The sequence below is a fragment of the Gossypium hirsutum genome, chromosome A11, assembly GCF_007990345.1.
Source record: "Gossypium hirsutum isolate 1008001.06 chromosome A11, Gossypium_hirsutum_v2.1, whole genome shotgun sequence".
In the NCBI taxonomy this organism is placed as follows: Eukaryota; Viridiplantae; Streptophyta; class Magnoliopsida; order Malvales; family Malvaceae; genus Gossypium; species Gossypium hirsutum.
Genome location: NC_053434.1, coordinates 123,414,355 through 123,426,673, shown reverse-complemented (window position 1 = coordinate 123,426,673; position 12,319 = coordinate 123,414,355). Strand labels below are relative to the sequence as shown.

Here is a 12,319-nt window from a genome sequence, read left to right as displayed (position 1 = left end):
GCAAGAGAGATAATGAATAAGTAAACTTAGTAGTACCTACTGTGGAGAGAGAAGGTCGCCTGCTTGCCGAAGAGTATTCATTGGAGGGGGGGTCTAATTATAGAAAAATGCAAGCCGGTCATTGGATATGGCTGTTGTTTTCTTCTAATAAAGTGACCCAAAAAAGCTAGAAACAGCTCTCCTTGATACAATGCATTATTTTTATGTCGGTAGTCCTCCCCTCTATTATTAGGTCTGGTATCGTTATTAAAGGTCAAATTTCATTACTATTCACTTAATTATTGATAAATTTTTCTTAGTCACTTAATTATTGAAAAATACAAAATAATTATTTAACTATTCAATTATTTCTTGTTTGGTTACCCGTCTTTAAATTACTAACGGGAGGTTAACATTGGCAGCTTCTAAAATTGGTATAATAGAAACTTTAATTCTCAATATTTATACATTATCTAATTTAGTTTTTCTTTTGCATTTTACATTTTTTTTGTGACATGAAGGGTTGAATTTAATACAATGAGAAAATATGAAAATTATTATATTCAAAATTTGGGTGTTTTCATTTTTAATATATTTTCAATCAAATTTAGTTGATAAATTTTTTATTTTTCTTTTAATTTTTTAGGTGAAAGAGTCACAACGAAAAACAAATATGTAAAAAAGATTAAATTACACGATGTATGAATATTGAGAATTAGATCTTTTAGAATTAAGACTAAATTGATATAATATAAAAATATTAAAAGGTTAAAGTTACTATTACGTTAATTTTAAAAGTTATCATATTAATTTTCCATTAATTATTTAATGCTTGATAAAAAAATTGATAGTAAGATAAATTTGTATTTTAATATATTTATTTTTGACTAATTATCAAATAAAATATTATTAAATTTAGATTTTTCTTATTACGAATGAAGTTGATATGCTGAATTCAAACTCTTACAAAAAGGGGCTAAATTTGAACAAAAAACAAAAAGGAGGGCTTGATTGAAAGATTGAAGATTTAAAGATATTGGATAAAGATTGAAGGGTTAAAGATTTTTTTTAAAAGTGACTCGATATAAGATTTTTTATATTATTACAACTTTTTTTTTCTCAATCAAGAAATTACAAAATTCAGCATTTGCAAGAAATGCTAACATACTACAAAATGCAAAACATTCCCCCACCGAAAGTATCCCCTACTCAAGAACCAAAAACCAAACACACATTGATAACAGCAAACAACCACCCACCAGAACCCCACAATCCCCATCTGTTAAACAAAACACAAAACCAACACAAAAACCTCATAATTCCACAAAACAGCTTACCAACTCACCTGAGGTAACACATCAACGACACTCCAAAAATCACTCCAAGAACCACCACCATGCCTTAATCAAACCAGGCCTTTTCAAACCTGAAAAACGCTAGCGCAAATTCCATCTTGTTACCTTGCTTACCTGCTTTCAAAAAGGAAACAAAACCAACTCTGAACATCCTAATTTCAATTCTTTTGAAGGAAGTGTTCAGGAACCACAGACTTCATTCGAACACCAAACTTTAAACAATAGCTCCCAATTAAAACCATCATCGCGCCACTCTCAACCATATCAGAAACATTTGATGCAGCAAAACCTGAAAAAAAAAATACTCTTGCGATACCCTCCTTATCACCCAAGACTCCTTCACAACCAAACTCAAACAACATTTGCAATCCCACACACAAATAACTTTAAACAAACATGTGGAGCATGCCAACCAAATGCTGCATCTGATTGGAATTACATAGAATCAGACCAATTCCAAAACGGCTAAATCCACCAAAAATCTCTTGCAAACATAACTTCATCATCTCATTCAGTTTTCTTATAAACAATCCTCCCACTTTACTTCACAAAAACCCCTTTTTCTTGAAAACATTCACACACTTCCTTTTACAAAATATGCGAATCAAAGAAGCCTTGTGAAACCAACAGCAAATGACCATTGCCACACCACGAAACTGTTGCGGAAGCGACGATAATATTAATAACAATATTATCAGAAATATTTAGATAATTATTATGCCAACAATTATACTAAGAAAATTCCCAGTTAAATTGGAGGGGTCACAATGGTCCCGCTTAAAACCCAACAACTAGACAGAACTCACTTAGATATTTATAGCAATAATAACTAAATAAATATAACCAACATAAAGCTATTAAATAAAAGCAAACAAATAAGAAATAAAATACCAGAGTTTTAACGAGGTTCGGCCAATTTAGCTTACGTCCTCGGACACTACCAAATTAATATTTCCTCTAGAAATATTACAAAGGAGAAGATTTTGGGATGATACAACCAAAGGGGAGGGGTTCTATATATAACAAACCAAACCCCCTCCCTTTCTATCTTTTCCTAATGTGGGATATTGCCAATATTCAACAAATCTCCACCTTGGCGATATTCCACATCTTCGAACATCTTCTCATAACACTAACTTCAATAGTGTCTTCAAATTTGCAACCAATCGCCTTCTTCCCTTTTGGTAGTTGTGCCAGCTTCCACGTCTTGTTTTTCTCTAGAGATTGCATTTCCTCTTCCATTGCACCTAACCATCTATTATTCTCTAAACTCTGAATGGCTTCGGTGTAAGTGGATGGAATATTATCAACAACTGGAAGTGCATAAGCTACCATGTCAGTGAAACGAGCTGGTTTCTGAATTTCTCGTCTCTGCCTTCTGACTGCAATTGGCTCTGATTGCTGTTGAGGTTCTTGGGTAGAAACCTCTTCCTCATCTGACTCTGCATCTGCCAATGAAGAATCACTAGTGGTACCTTCTGCTGGAATTACCACACTCTGCTCAAACTCCACCTGCTGCGGAGTACACTCCACCTGCTGCGAAGTACTACTCACTCCTTCTGGATTTACCTTATTCAACATGGCAGATTCATGAAAGGTAACATCCCTACTGATTATCGTCTTCTTTGCCTCTAGACACCACAAACGATATCCCTTAACACCAGCATTGAAGCCCATGAATAGAGCCTTCTTTGCTCTTGGATCTAACTTTGATTCTTTCACATGATAATATGCAATAGAACCAAAAATGCGCAAGGTGTCATAATCAGTAGCAGGTTTTCCATACCATTTCTCCAAAGGAGTCTTGCCATTTATAGCAGATGATGGCAAATGATTGATGAGATGTTGAGCGTACATCACAGCCTCAGCCCAAAACTTTCTATCTAATCCAGCATTAGATAACATACATCGAACTTTCTCCACAAGCGTTCGATTCATACGCTCTGCCACCCCATTCTGTTGCGGTGTTCCACCTACGGTGAAGTGCCTTACTATGCCACAATCTTGGCATATCTTCAGGAAAGGATCGCTTTTATATTCTCCACCGTTGTCTGATCGGAGAACCTTAATCTTCCTTCCTGTCTGATTTTCAACTTTAGTTTTCCACTTAAGGAAAACTTCAAGCACCTCATCTTTGTTCTTCATAGGAAACACCCAAACTCGTCTGGAAAAATCATCAATAAAGGTGACAAAATAACGTCTTCCTCCAAGTGATGGAGTCTTGGACGGTCCCCATACATCAGAATGCACATAATCCAGAATACCTTTAGTATTGTGAATCCCAGTGCCAAATTTCACCCTTCGTTGTTTTCCCAGAACACAATGCTCGCAAAATTCAAGTTTGCAAGTCTTTGTACCTTTCAATAATCCTTGCTTGGCTAGAGTTTGCAAGGATTTTCACCAGCATGGCCCAAACGCATATGCCACAGCTGTGTTGCCTCAGCGTCCTTCTTGGTACTCGTAATTGCTGCTGCTGTTGTCCCGACCACTGTACTACCTTGGTAGTAATACAGATTGTTCTTTCTTATGCCTTTCAACATCACCAATGCTCCTGAAGTTGCTTTAAGAACTCCATCTCGTATTGTCACAACTAGGCCTTTAGATTCTAACGACCCCAAAGAGATGAGATTCTTCTTCAACTTTGGGACATATCGTACATCCCGCAAAATTCTAGTAGATCCATCATGACTCCTCAGTTTAATTGAACCTATCCCGGCTATTTTACATGTGTTATCATTACCCATGTAAACAACCCCTTCATCTAGTTTTTGAAATTCAAAGAACCATTCCCGAATGGGACACATATGATAGGAACAACCAGAATCCATGATCCACTCATCTGCATATAATGTTGAAGATGTCATACTAAGAGAAAAGTCTGACTCTGCTTCACTATTGCATTCTGCAACATTTGCATCTTGCGGAGTCTTCCCTTTTTTCTTCAATTTTGGACAATCTTTCTTCCAATGTCCTTTTTCTTTGCGAAAGGAACATTCATCTTTGGCAACAACTCGACCTTTGGACTTTCTTCTCTTCCCCTTAGACTGACTTTTCTGACGATCTCTTGTTACCAATGCTTCCACTGCTGCTTCACTTGAACCTTTCAACTTATCCTTTCGGCGTAGTTCATAGCTATACAATGCAGCAGTTACTTCATTGAAAGTTACTTCCGACTTTCCATGAAGTAAAGTAGTTTCAAGGTACTCAAACTCCTCTGGAAGCGATCCCAACAACATTAACGCCAAGTCTTCGTCTTCAAAAGTCACATCCAAATTCAACAAATCAGCCACCAGCTGATTAAAATTGGTAATGTGCTCGTTCATCGTGGTACCAGGAACATAACTGAAACGAAACAGTCTTTTCTTCATATGTAACTTATTTTGACTGTTCTTCTTCAGAAATTTCTCCTCCAATGCTTTCCACAATTTACTTGCAGAAGTCTCTTTACTGAATATATACTTCTGCTCTCTGGAAAGACATGATCGAATTGTACCACATGCCAATCGGTTGATGGTCTTCCATTCTTTATCATCAACCCCTTCTGGTTTTTCTTCCTCAATGGCAATATCTAGACCCTGTTGAAATAGGGCATCTAGAAGCTCACTTTGCCACATGCCGAAATGACCTGTTCCATCAAAAATTTCCACTACAAATCTCGTATTTGCAGTTCCAATCCTCGGCAAAATGTACGAAGTGGAAGTTGTTGATATGGATGGTTTTTCTTCTGTCATTTTTGCCATAGCTTCTACTTAATAGCCACCAAATGCAGAATACCCACAAGCTTTAGGAAATGTTTCTGATGTGTAAGATCAGACTAAGCTGCAAACACAGAGCATACTACAAAACCTTGGCTCTGATACCAATTGTTGCGGAAGCGACGATAATATTAATAACAATATTATCAGAAATATTTAGATAATTATTATGCCAACAATTATACTAAGAAAATTCCCAGTTAAATTGGAGGGGTCACAATGGTCCCGCTTAAAACCCAACAACTAGACAGAACTCACTTAGATATTTATAGCAATAATAACTAAATAAATATAACCAACATAAAGCTATTAAATAAAAGCAAACAAATAAGAAATAAAATACCAGAGTTTTAACGAGGTTCGGCCAATTTAGCTTACGTCCTCGGACACTACCAAATTAATATTTCCTCTAGAAATATTACAAAGGAGAAGATTTTGGGATGATACAACCAAAGGGGGAGGGGTTCTATATATAACAAACCAAACCCCCTCCCTTTCTATCTTTTCCTAATGTGGGATATTGCCAATATTCAACAGAAACATCCCAAAAAAGCGGTGACAAGACATTCCCTAGCTCCCATCTCGACGGCTCAGAACCTGCCCGTATATCAATTCAATTATCCATTGCAATTTCCAAGCACACTCCAAACAAACAACATTACAAAAAAAAAAAAAATTTGCTATCCAAACTCTCCAAAATACACCAAGGTCCCATATATCGCTGAATCACCTCCCTTAACAATCGCCTTCAATATAACAACATTTAAAACTTCACCCAATATCCAGGAAGACCAAAACTGTTACGTCGCTCCTTCAATTAAATTGATGTCTAATTGATCAATGGCACCATCTCAATTAAAAACTTAAATATAGTATAAGATATATACATGTTTCTTAAAGTAGAGTTTACTTGACCTGACCTAACCGTCTCAGGTCCATTGTTATTATTTTTTGTTCAAAACCAAGATATCTATTATTGGTAGTAGTAACTAATTCACTCGTTCGGAGTATTTTTTGAAGAGGTAAACAACTAGATATAAAATATGTTCCATTCACATAAGCGGAGATTGAACTTCTGATAACATAGCTAAAAGAATAGATGAACAATCACCACATTATATTTTGATTTCTCTAAAAATATAAAGATTTGATTTAATTTTTTAAAAATTATAAATATATAAACTATTAAAATAATAAAATTATATTTTTGCTATCGAAAAAATTACAATTTAATTTCTTCCCCTAATTTTTTTTTTCTAATTTTGCCCTTGAGAACAATACAAGTTGTTTACTTCAATATGAGAAGACATTATTGAATAGCATATAAAGTTTGGATGCTCATAATATAATCGAGTTGGACAAAGAAACCCGTCTCTAGTAAAAGAAAGGGCAGAAATAACATCCAGAACCATGCCTGTGTTACGGATTCGTATCCGATGCTTAGATCTAAAATCATATAACATAATTGTGAATGACTTTTTGCTAGGTCAAATATTCTGATTGAGGAAAGAAATTGTAATTATAAAGTGATTTATAAATGAATAATGTATCAAAACATATTCAAATAAAAGTATTGAATATGATCATTCAATATGTGTAAGAGTGTATTGAGCATGAATGTGTATATGATGTTCAAACTCAAATTCAAATGATATAGTTGAAAATGATTACTAAGTAAAGGAAAAAATAAGCCTATTGCATGGGGAAAGATGAAATAATTATAATTTGATTTAAGATAAATTACGCCTACGGTCATTGAACTATTAATAAGTATACATTTTAGAAGAAAATGGGAAGGAAAACTTTTGTTGATGTCTGCGGTGTGAATAGAGAAAGCGATATAGTGACAATTTTAACAATTTAGTGACTTAAATGAAAACTTTCAAATAGTTCAATAATTATTTTATAATATTTTAAAGTTAAATGATTAAAAGATAGACTTAATAATAAAAAATGTTGTTATGTTGGTTAATATGAATGATAAGAAATATGCATACCATATATATTATTAGCAGTGAAGATTGCTTCAAAGTTCCTTGCTTTGTTGAAGTCCTGAAAAACCAAGCTTAAAAGTTAAATTGGAGATTTAGATCATGAAATCAAACTTAATAATGAGCAATATATATATATATATCAATGTCTTAGAATTTATATAATTCTAATAATTATCAACTTGAATTAATTTGTAATCTATTAATTGAGTGTTCATCCTCTTCAAGTCGTGACTTATTGATGAAATGTTTATTTTTCTTATGAATAAGTTTAAATCCTCGTCTTATCAAAAATATATATCAATCTATCAAAAATTATAAAAATACGAAATATTCTAAATGCAATTATAACACGATGCAAAACACAATACAAACACACGATTTCATACCAAAAAAACCATATAGTCTTAGAGAAAAGTAAATATAAAACGCTCAAATGCAAGAAAGCTCAACTCTAATGGTGACTTACCAAAGATTTTGCTGCAACTGCAACTGCAAAACATGAGAGCTCAGCAGCCACCTTTGATTTCCAAAACCCTGTTTTTCCTTTTTTCAGTTTCGTCCAAAATTCCTCGAGTGACAAAAGTAGGAATACAGATTCTTCTGCAACAGATTGTTAGCAAATCCCACTTCAAAACCAAGTCCCTTAGCCTTGTTGAGTGTCGCTGCCCATTTTTTCAATGTGTACCAGTTTAATTCCTTAATTGATACCTCTTCCATCTCTTTGATTGCCGCACAAACGAGAACTTGAATACCGTTATGGCAAAAATCAGTAGCTTCTCCGCGAACATTTTCGATTCGGGTCGCAATAGGTTTGAGGTAGTCTGGTGTTCTATGACAGCCAATTTTGTTCAATGCTTGTTCTAAGCCATGGAAGTCCGTGACACCCACTTCGTTGTTGTCCTTGTCACAAAGTTGGTTTTCTAATTCACTAAAAGTAGAGTACTGCAACTCCTCACAAGTTATTAAACTTTCATGATCTTGATCTTGAACGCCGCTAATAAGCCATGGCCAAGTTGAAGAAAGCTGCAACAAAACAAAAAAGAACAGAAAACAAGTCATATTCATGAGAATGATATGGGTATGATTATATATAAGTTGATATTTACATAAAAAAAGTGAATTTCAAATTCATTACTACCAGGCATTTAATAAATTCATGAGTATAAAAAAATCATAAATGTTACATTTGTATGTATTCTATCACATAACACGCACTATTTTTAATACCCAAATCATATTTTGAAGTCCAAATTCCCAAATGTTAAATAGCTAGTTAATGTGCAATGCAATAATGTATAAATATAAATGTATTTATGTATATGCATATCATACCTCCTAATTCTTAGACTCTCCACAACTTAGTCAAGTAAGATACGCATTGTAGCTAAACACACACATATATATATCTTAGGGCTTAAGAAGATTCAACAATACTTACTGTTTTAAAGGCAAAAGGCTATGCAGGATTAGAGAAGCAGGAAAACTTGAATTATAAAATCTGTTGTTGATATCAGGAATCAACAAGGGGAAGAGTTGACAGAGGTGAATGGTGCTTCACCCATGCATGAAAGGCGAAGAGCTGTTGTGATAATGTGATGAAGGATAATAAGAGAGAGAAGAGAAAGAGGGAGTGAGGATCATCCCTCCTTCTAGGTGAGAAACTTTATATATGAGACATAGGTGATGTTACGTGTAAGTATCTTGTTGGCGGTACGGTCACATCCTATCTCTTTGTAGAGACGGTGATGTAATCTTGTAGATCGATGACATGAGAATGTCAGGTGACTTGCACAGTTGAAGAATCTCAAGCACTTTTAGTGGAGGCAGCTCATGATGAAAGTGTGCTCAATGGTGTGGGGGGCCGCGGTCGTAGGTGATATGAAGGTGGCATAACAGTTGCCTTTTGTCATAAGGTTGGTTTTTCAGATAACTAAAATTAGAGTATAACACTTGAGGAGTTAGCAAACTTCCATGATGCTGATCTTGGTCTTCATCAACAATAATAAGATGATTAGTTGCTGTAGTTTCTTCGACATCAGCCACAGACATGCTGAAGAAAGCTAGAACAATTAAAAAAAAAAAAGGTTATAATTTATAAGAATGATGTGATATGTATTTGAAAAATATAAAACAACATGAATTTTAATTTTACATTTTTACATATTCTATCATATAATATGCATTATATTTAAAACATGAATCATATGCAATCTATGCATGCACATATGTATGTATGCATGTATATCGTACCTCTTTTTGTAGAGTTCCCATGCTAAACTCCTGAAATAAGAGAAATAAAAATAAATAATCGAAACAAATAACTTGACGAAGTAAGATATGTATTATTTTTTTTCATGTTTATAGTTTCAAACACATATATATTGCTTAGAAAGATTCTACAAGAAAAAAAACATACCTATATTAGATATAAACCCACATCCAATACATATGAAATACAGTAAAATAGTTGAAAATGAATTTTTGTTAGGTCTGAAAAGAAGTCTAGCAATGAGGAAAGATATTATTGATTTATATATTTAGATAAAAGTATTAAATTTGATCATCCAAAATATGTTGAATATGAAGTTATATTTGACACTCACACCTAAATTCGAGTATATATTTGAAACTCACACCTAAATTTGAGTAATATAGCTGAAAATAGCTTCTGTTGAATATACATACCGTGAAGACTGCATCAAGGTTTTCTGCTTTTGTCGAATCCTGAAAAATCAAACTACAAAGTTATATTGGAGACTTGGAATATAGAAACTAAGTAATCAAATTCGTAAAAATGAGCGTACCTGTAGCCGTTCTTGATCTAATCTCTCCAACTCATCTCCTACTTCAACTAATCTTCGTTTTGCCTCGTCGGTTAAACTGTCGTCCTTGTAGTTGCTCTCGATTTCTTGAATCTTTTGCTTTATGTGTTGGAGGTCAGGTCGAATTGGCCATTGCGTTTTGATTTGCTCGAGGGAGCCGAAAACTCGTGGTAAGAGATGAGAGGCATTAATGGCCATCATGTTACAAACTATCCTTATAATAACTTCCATGTCTGCTTTCGTGTCCTTCATTTTACCAAATATACAGAAAGCAAGTGATAAGAATTAAGAAACAATGCATACGTATTGTTGATAGAAAGGTTTTCAAACTGCATCTATTATAAAGTATTATTCTCTTCCGAGTGAAGATCATCCTCACCTTTTCTCCTAGGAAAAAAAACCACCTTATTAGATGTTTTATATACGTTAAATTAGAAAAAAGGCCCTTTTTAAAAGTTAATTAGGGATTTAGGTTGTTTTACCCAAATTTATTATTTTTAAAAAAGTAATTATTAATTAAAATTTTTTAAAAAATTTAAAACAACATTAAATAAAAAATAAAAAATTTAAACCCGAGACTCAGAAAATAAAATGTTAAAATCTATCTATCTAACAAAATAAAAAAAAAAAGCAAATGTGTTAAGTTGTTTAAAAAAACACATTTTGTAAAAGGCGTTTTTAAACACGTTGTTTCTCTCCAAATTAAAACACGTTTGTCTCCAAATTTGGTTTATTTCCCTAGAAATAAAAACTGCTTAAATCCCTAATTAACTTTCAAAAACAGTTTCTTTTTTCAAATTTACCCGTAATATATATAAAGTGAATAACAATAGGGTAAATTGCACAAAAGTTCACTAAACTATTAGTAAGTTTACATTTTGGTCTCTCAATTTTAAATTGTTACAAAATGGTCACTAAATCGTTTGAATGTTTTCATTTAAGTCACTAAACTATTCAAAAGTTATATTTAAGTTACTAGGGTGTTAAGTTTTTTTCTTAAAGGTCAACTAGCGAGCTTTAAGCGACCATTTAACGATTGGTATGACAAATCAGTACCCATAAACGAGTAGAAAAACATACCTTAAATCAAAGATCAGAGAAGAAAACTATTTCGATTTTGGTTTACAGATTTGTAATATTTAAAGTCATATCATAAAAAAAACTATACTGTAAAAGATAAAGGAAATGAGAGATTTTGGTTGGTACAAGTGTTGATTTTAACATTCCAATGACTTAAATGATAACTTTCAAATAGTTTATTGACTATTTTGTAACTTTTTAGAGTTAAGTGACCAAAAGATATATTTACTAATAGTTTAGTGACCTTTTATGGAATTTTCCCATAATAATAATGTGAGTTTATTTAAAAGACTTACGTTTTTTATCCGCCTGCTAATTCGATCCTTGTAAACCTTCGCCATTCCCGCCACGGTTTTCCCTTTCAAACGTTCTTGTTGCCGGGAAGTTAATGATTCACCGTTATAAAAGGTTCCCGGACACCGGCGTTGTTTCTTCCCGACTTTTCCATTAGCTTCTTGTGAGTTACCGGGATCTAAATCCCGGTTTCTTTTTTTGCTTCCATTCGGCATCGACGAGTTGAACCCTTCGACCAACAATGATGGTACGTTCGCGACTTCGTGCATCAGATCATCGAGATAATAAGGACCCCAATCTTCGTCATTGCAAAAACTGTAACCGTTGCTCATCTTGCACAGATCTGGGAAAATTTTAACTTGGATCAGAAGAAATCGTTGAATAAAGAAACAATAAAATCGAAAATTCAGATATAAATTAAGAAGAAGCAAATCATTGAAGCAACATTATATGAAACAAAATTTTCTCAAGAAATTCAGGAAAATCAAAGCAAGAGATTTAATGAACAAGTAAACTTAGTAGTACTTACTGTTAGAGAAGAAGAGAGAAAGTGTCGCCTGCCTGCCGAAGAGTACTCATTGGAGGGGGTCTAATTATAGAAGGCCAGGTGGGTCATTGGATACTGTGTTTGTTATGTTTTTTTTTATTCAAATAAAGTGACAAAAAAACGCTGGAAACAGGGAAGCAAAACGGCCCCCACCCTCTTTGATCCAACGCATTATCTTTCTGTTGCTTGTTCCCTCTTCGTGGAATCATTTTTATTGTATTATTAGATCCGGTATCGTTATTAAAGGGTAAATTTATGAAAAGATACCAAATGGTCACTTACTTATTTGATTTTTTTCCTTTTTGATCACCGGCCGTTAAATTATTAACGGAAAGTTAACTTAGCAACTACTAAAATTGGTATCATAGAAACTTTAACTCTTAATATTTATACATTGTGTCTTTATTCTAAAAAAATTAACCTTCAACATGTATATATTGTGTAATTTGATATTTTTCTATTACTAAAAGTTGGCATGGTTGACAAAATAACT

At 33.5% G+C, this 12,319-nt stretch overlaps 1 protein-coding gene across 2 annotated transcripts; it reads right to left on the bottom strand.

Moving 5' to 3' along the window:
• Positions 1-6,388: 6,388 nt before the first annotated feature.
• On the bottom strand, positions 6,389-11,954 carry LOC107936751 (uncharacterized). Of its 2 annotated transcripts, XM_041080306.1 has the most exons (9): positions 11,809-11,954; positions 11,282-11,622; positions 9,888-10,151; positions 9,769-9,807; positions 9,334-9,363; positions 8,522-9,143; positions 7,550-8,106; positions 7,087-7,141; positions 6,389-6,535 (listed from the first exon to the last, which is right to left on the bottom strand). In XM_041080306.1, the coding sequence occupies exons 2-6, from the start codon at positions 11,609-11,611 to the stop codon at positions 9,042-9,044; spliced, it is 765 nt and encodes a 254-aa protein (XP_040936240.1). In that variant the 5' UTR covers positions 11,612-11,622; positions 11,809-11,954; the 3' UTR covers positions 6,389-6,535; positions 7,087-7,141; positions 7,550-8,106; positions 8,522-9,041. The 2 variants fall into 2 exon arrangements, with proteins under 2 accessions (XP_040936240.1, XP_016725001.2); XM_016869512.2 differs by having other exon boundaries at positions 6,389-7,141.
• Positions 11,955-12,319: the final 365 nt, after the last annotated feature.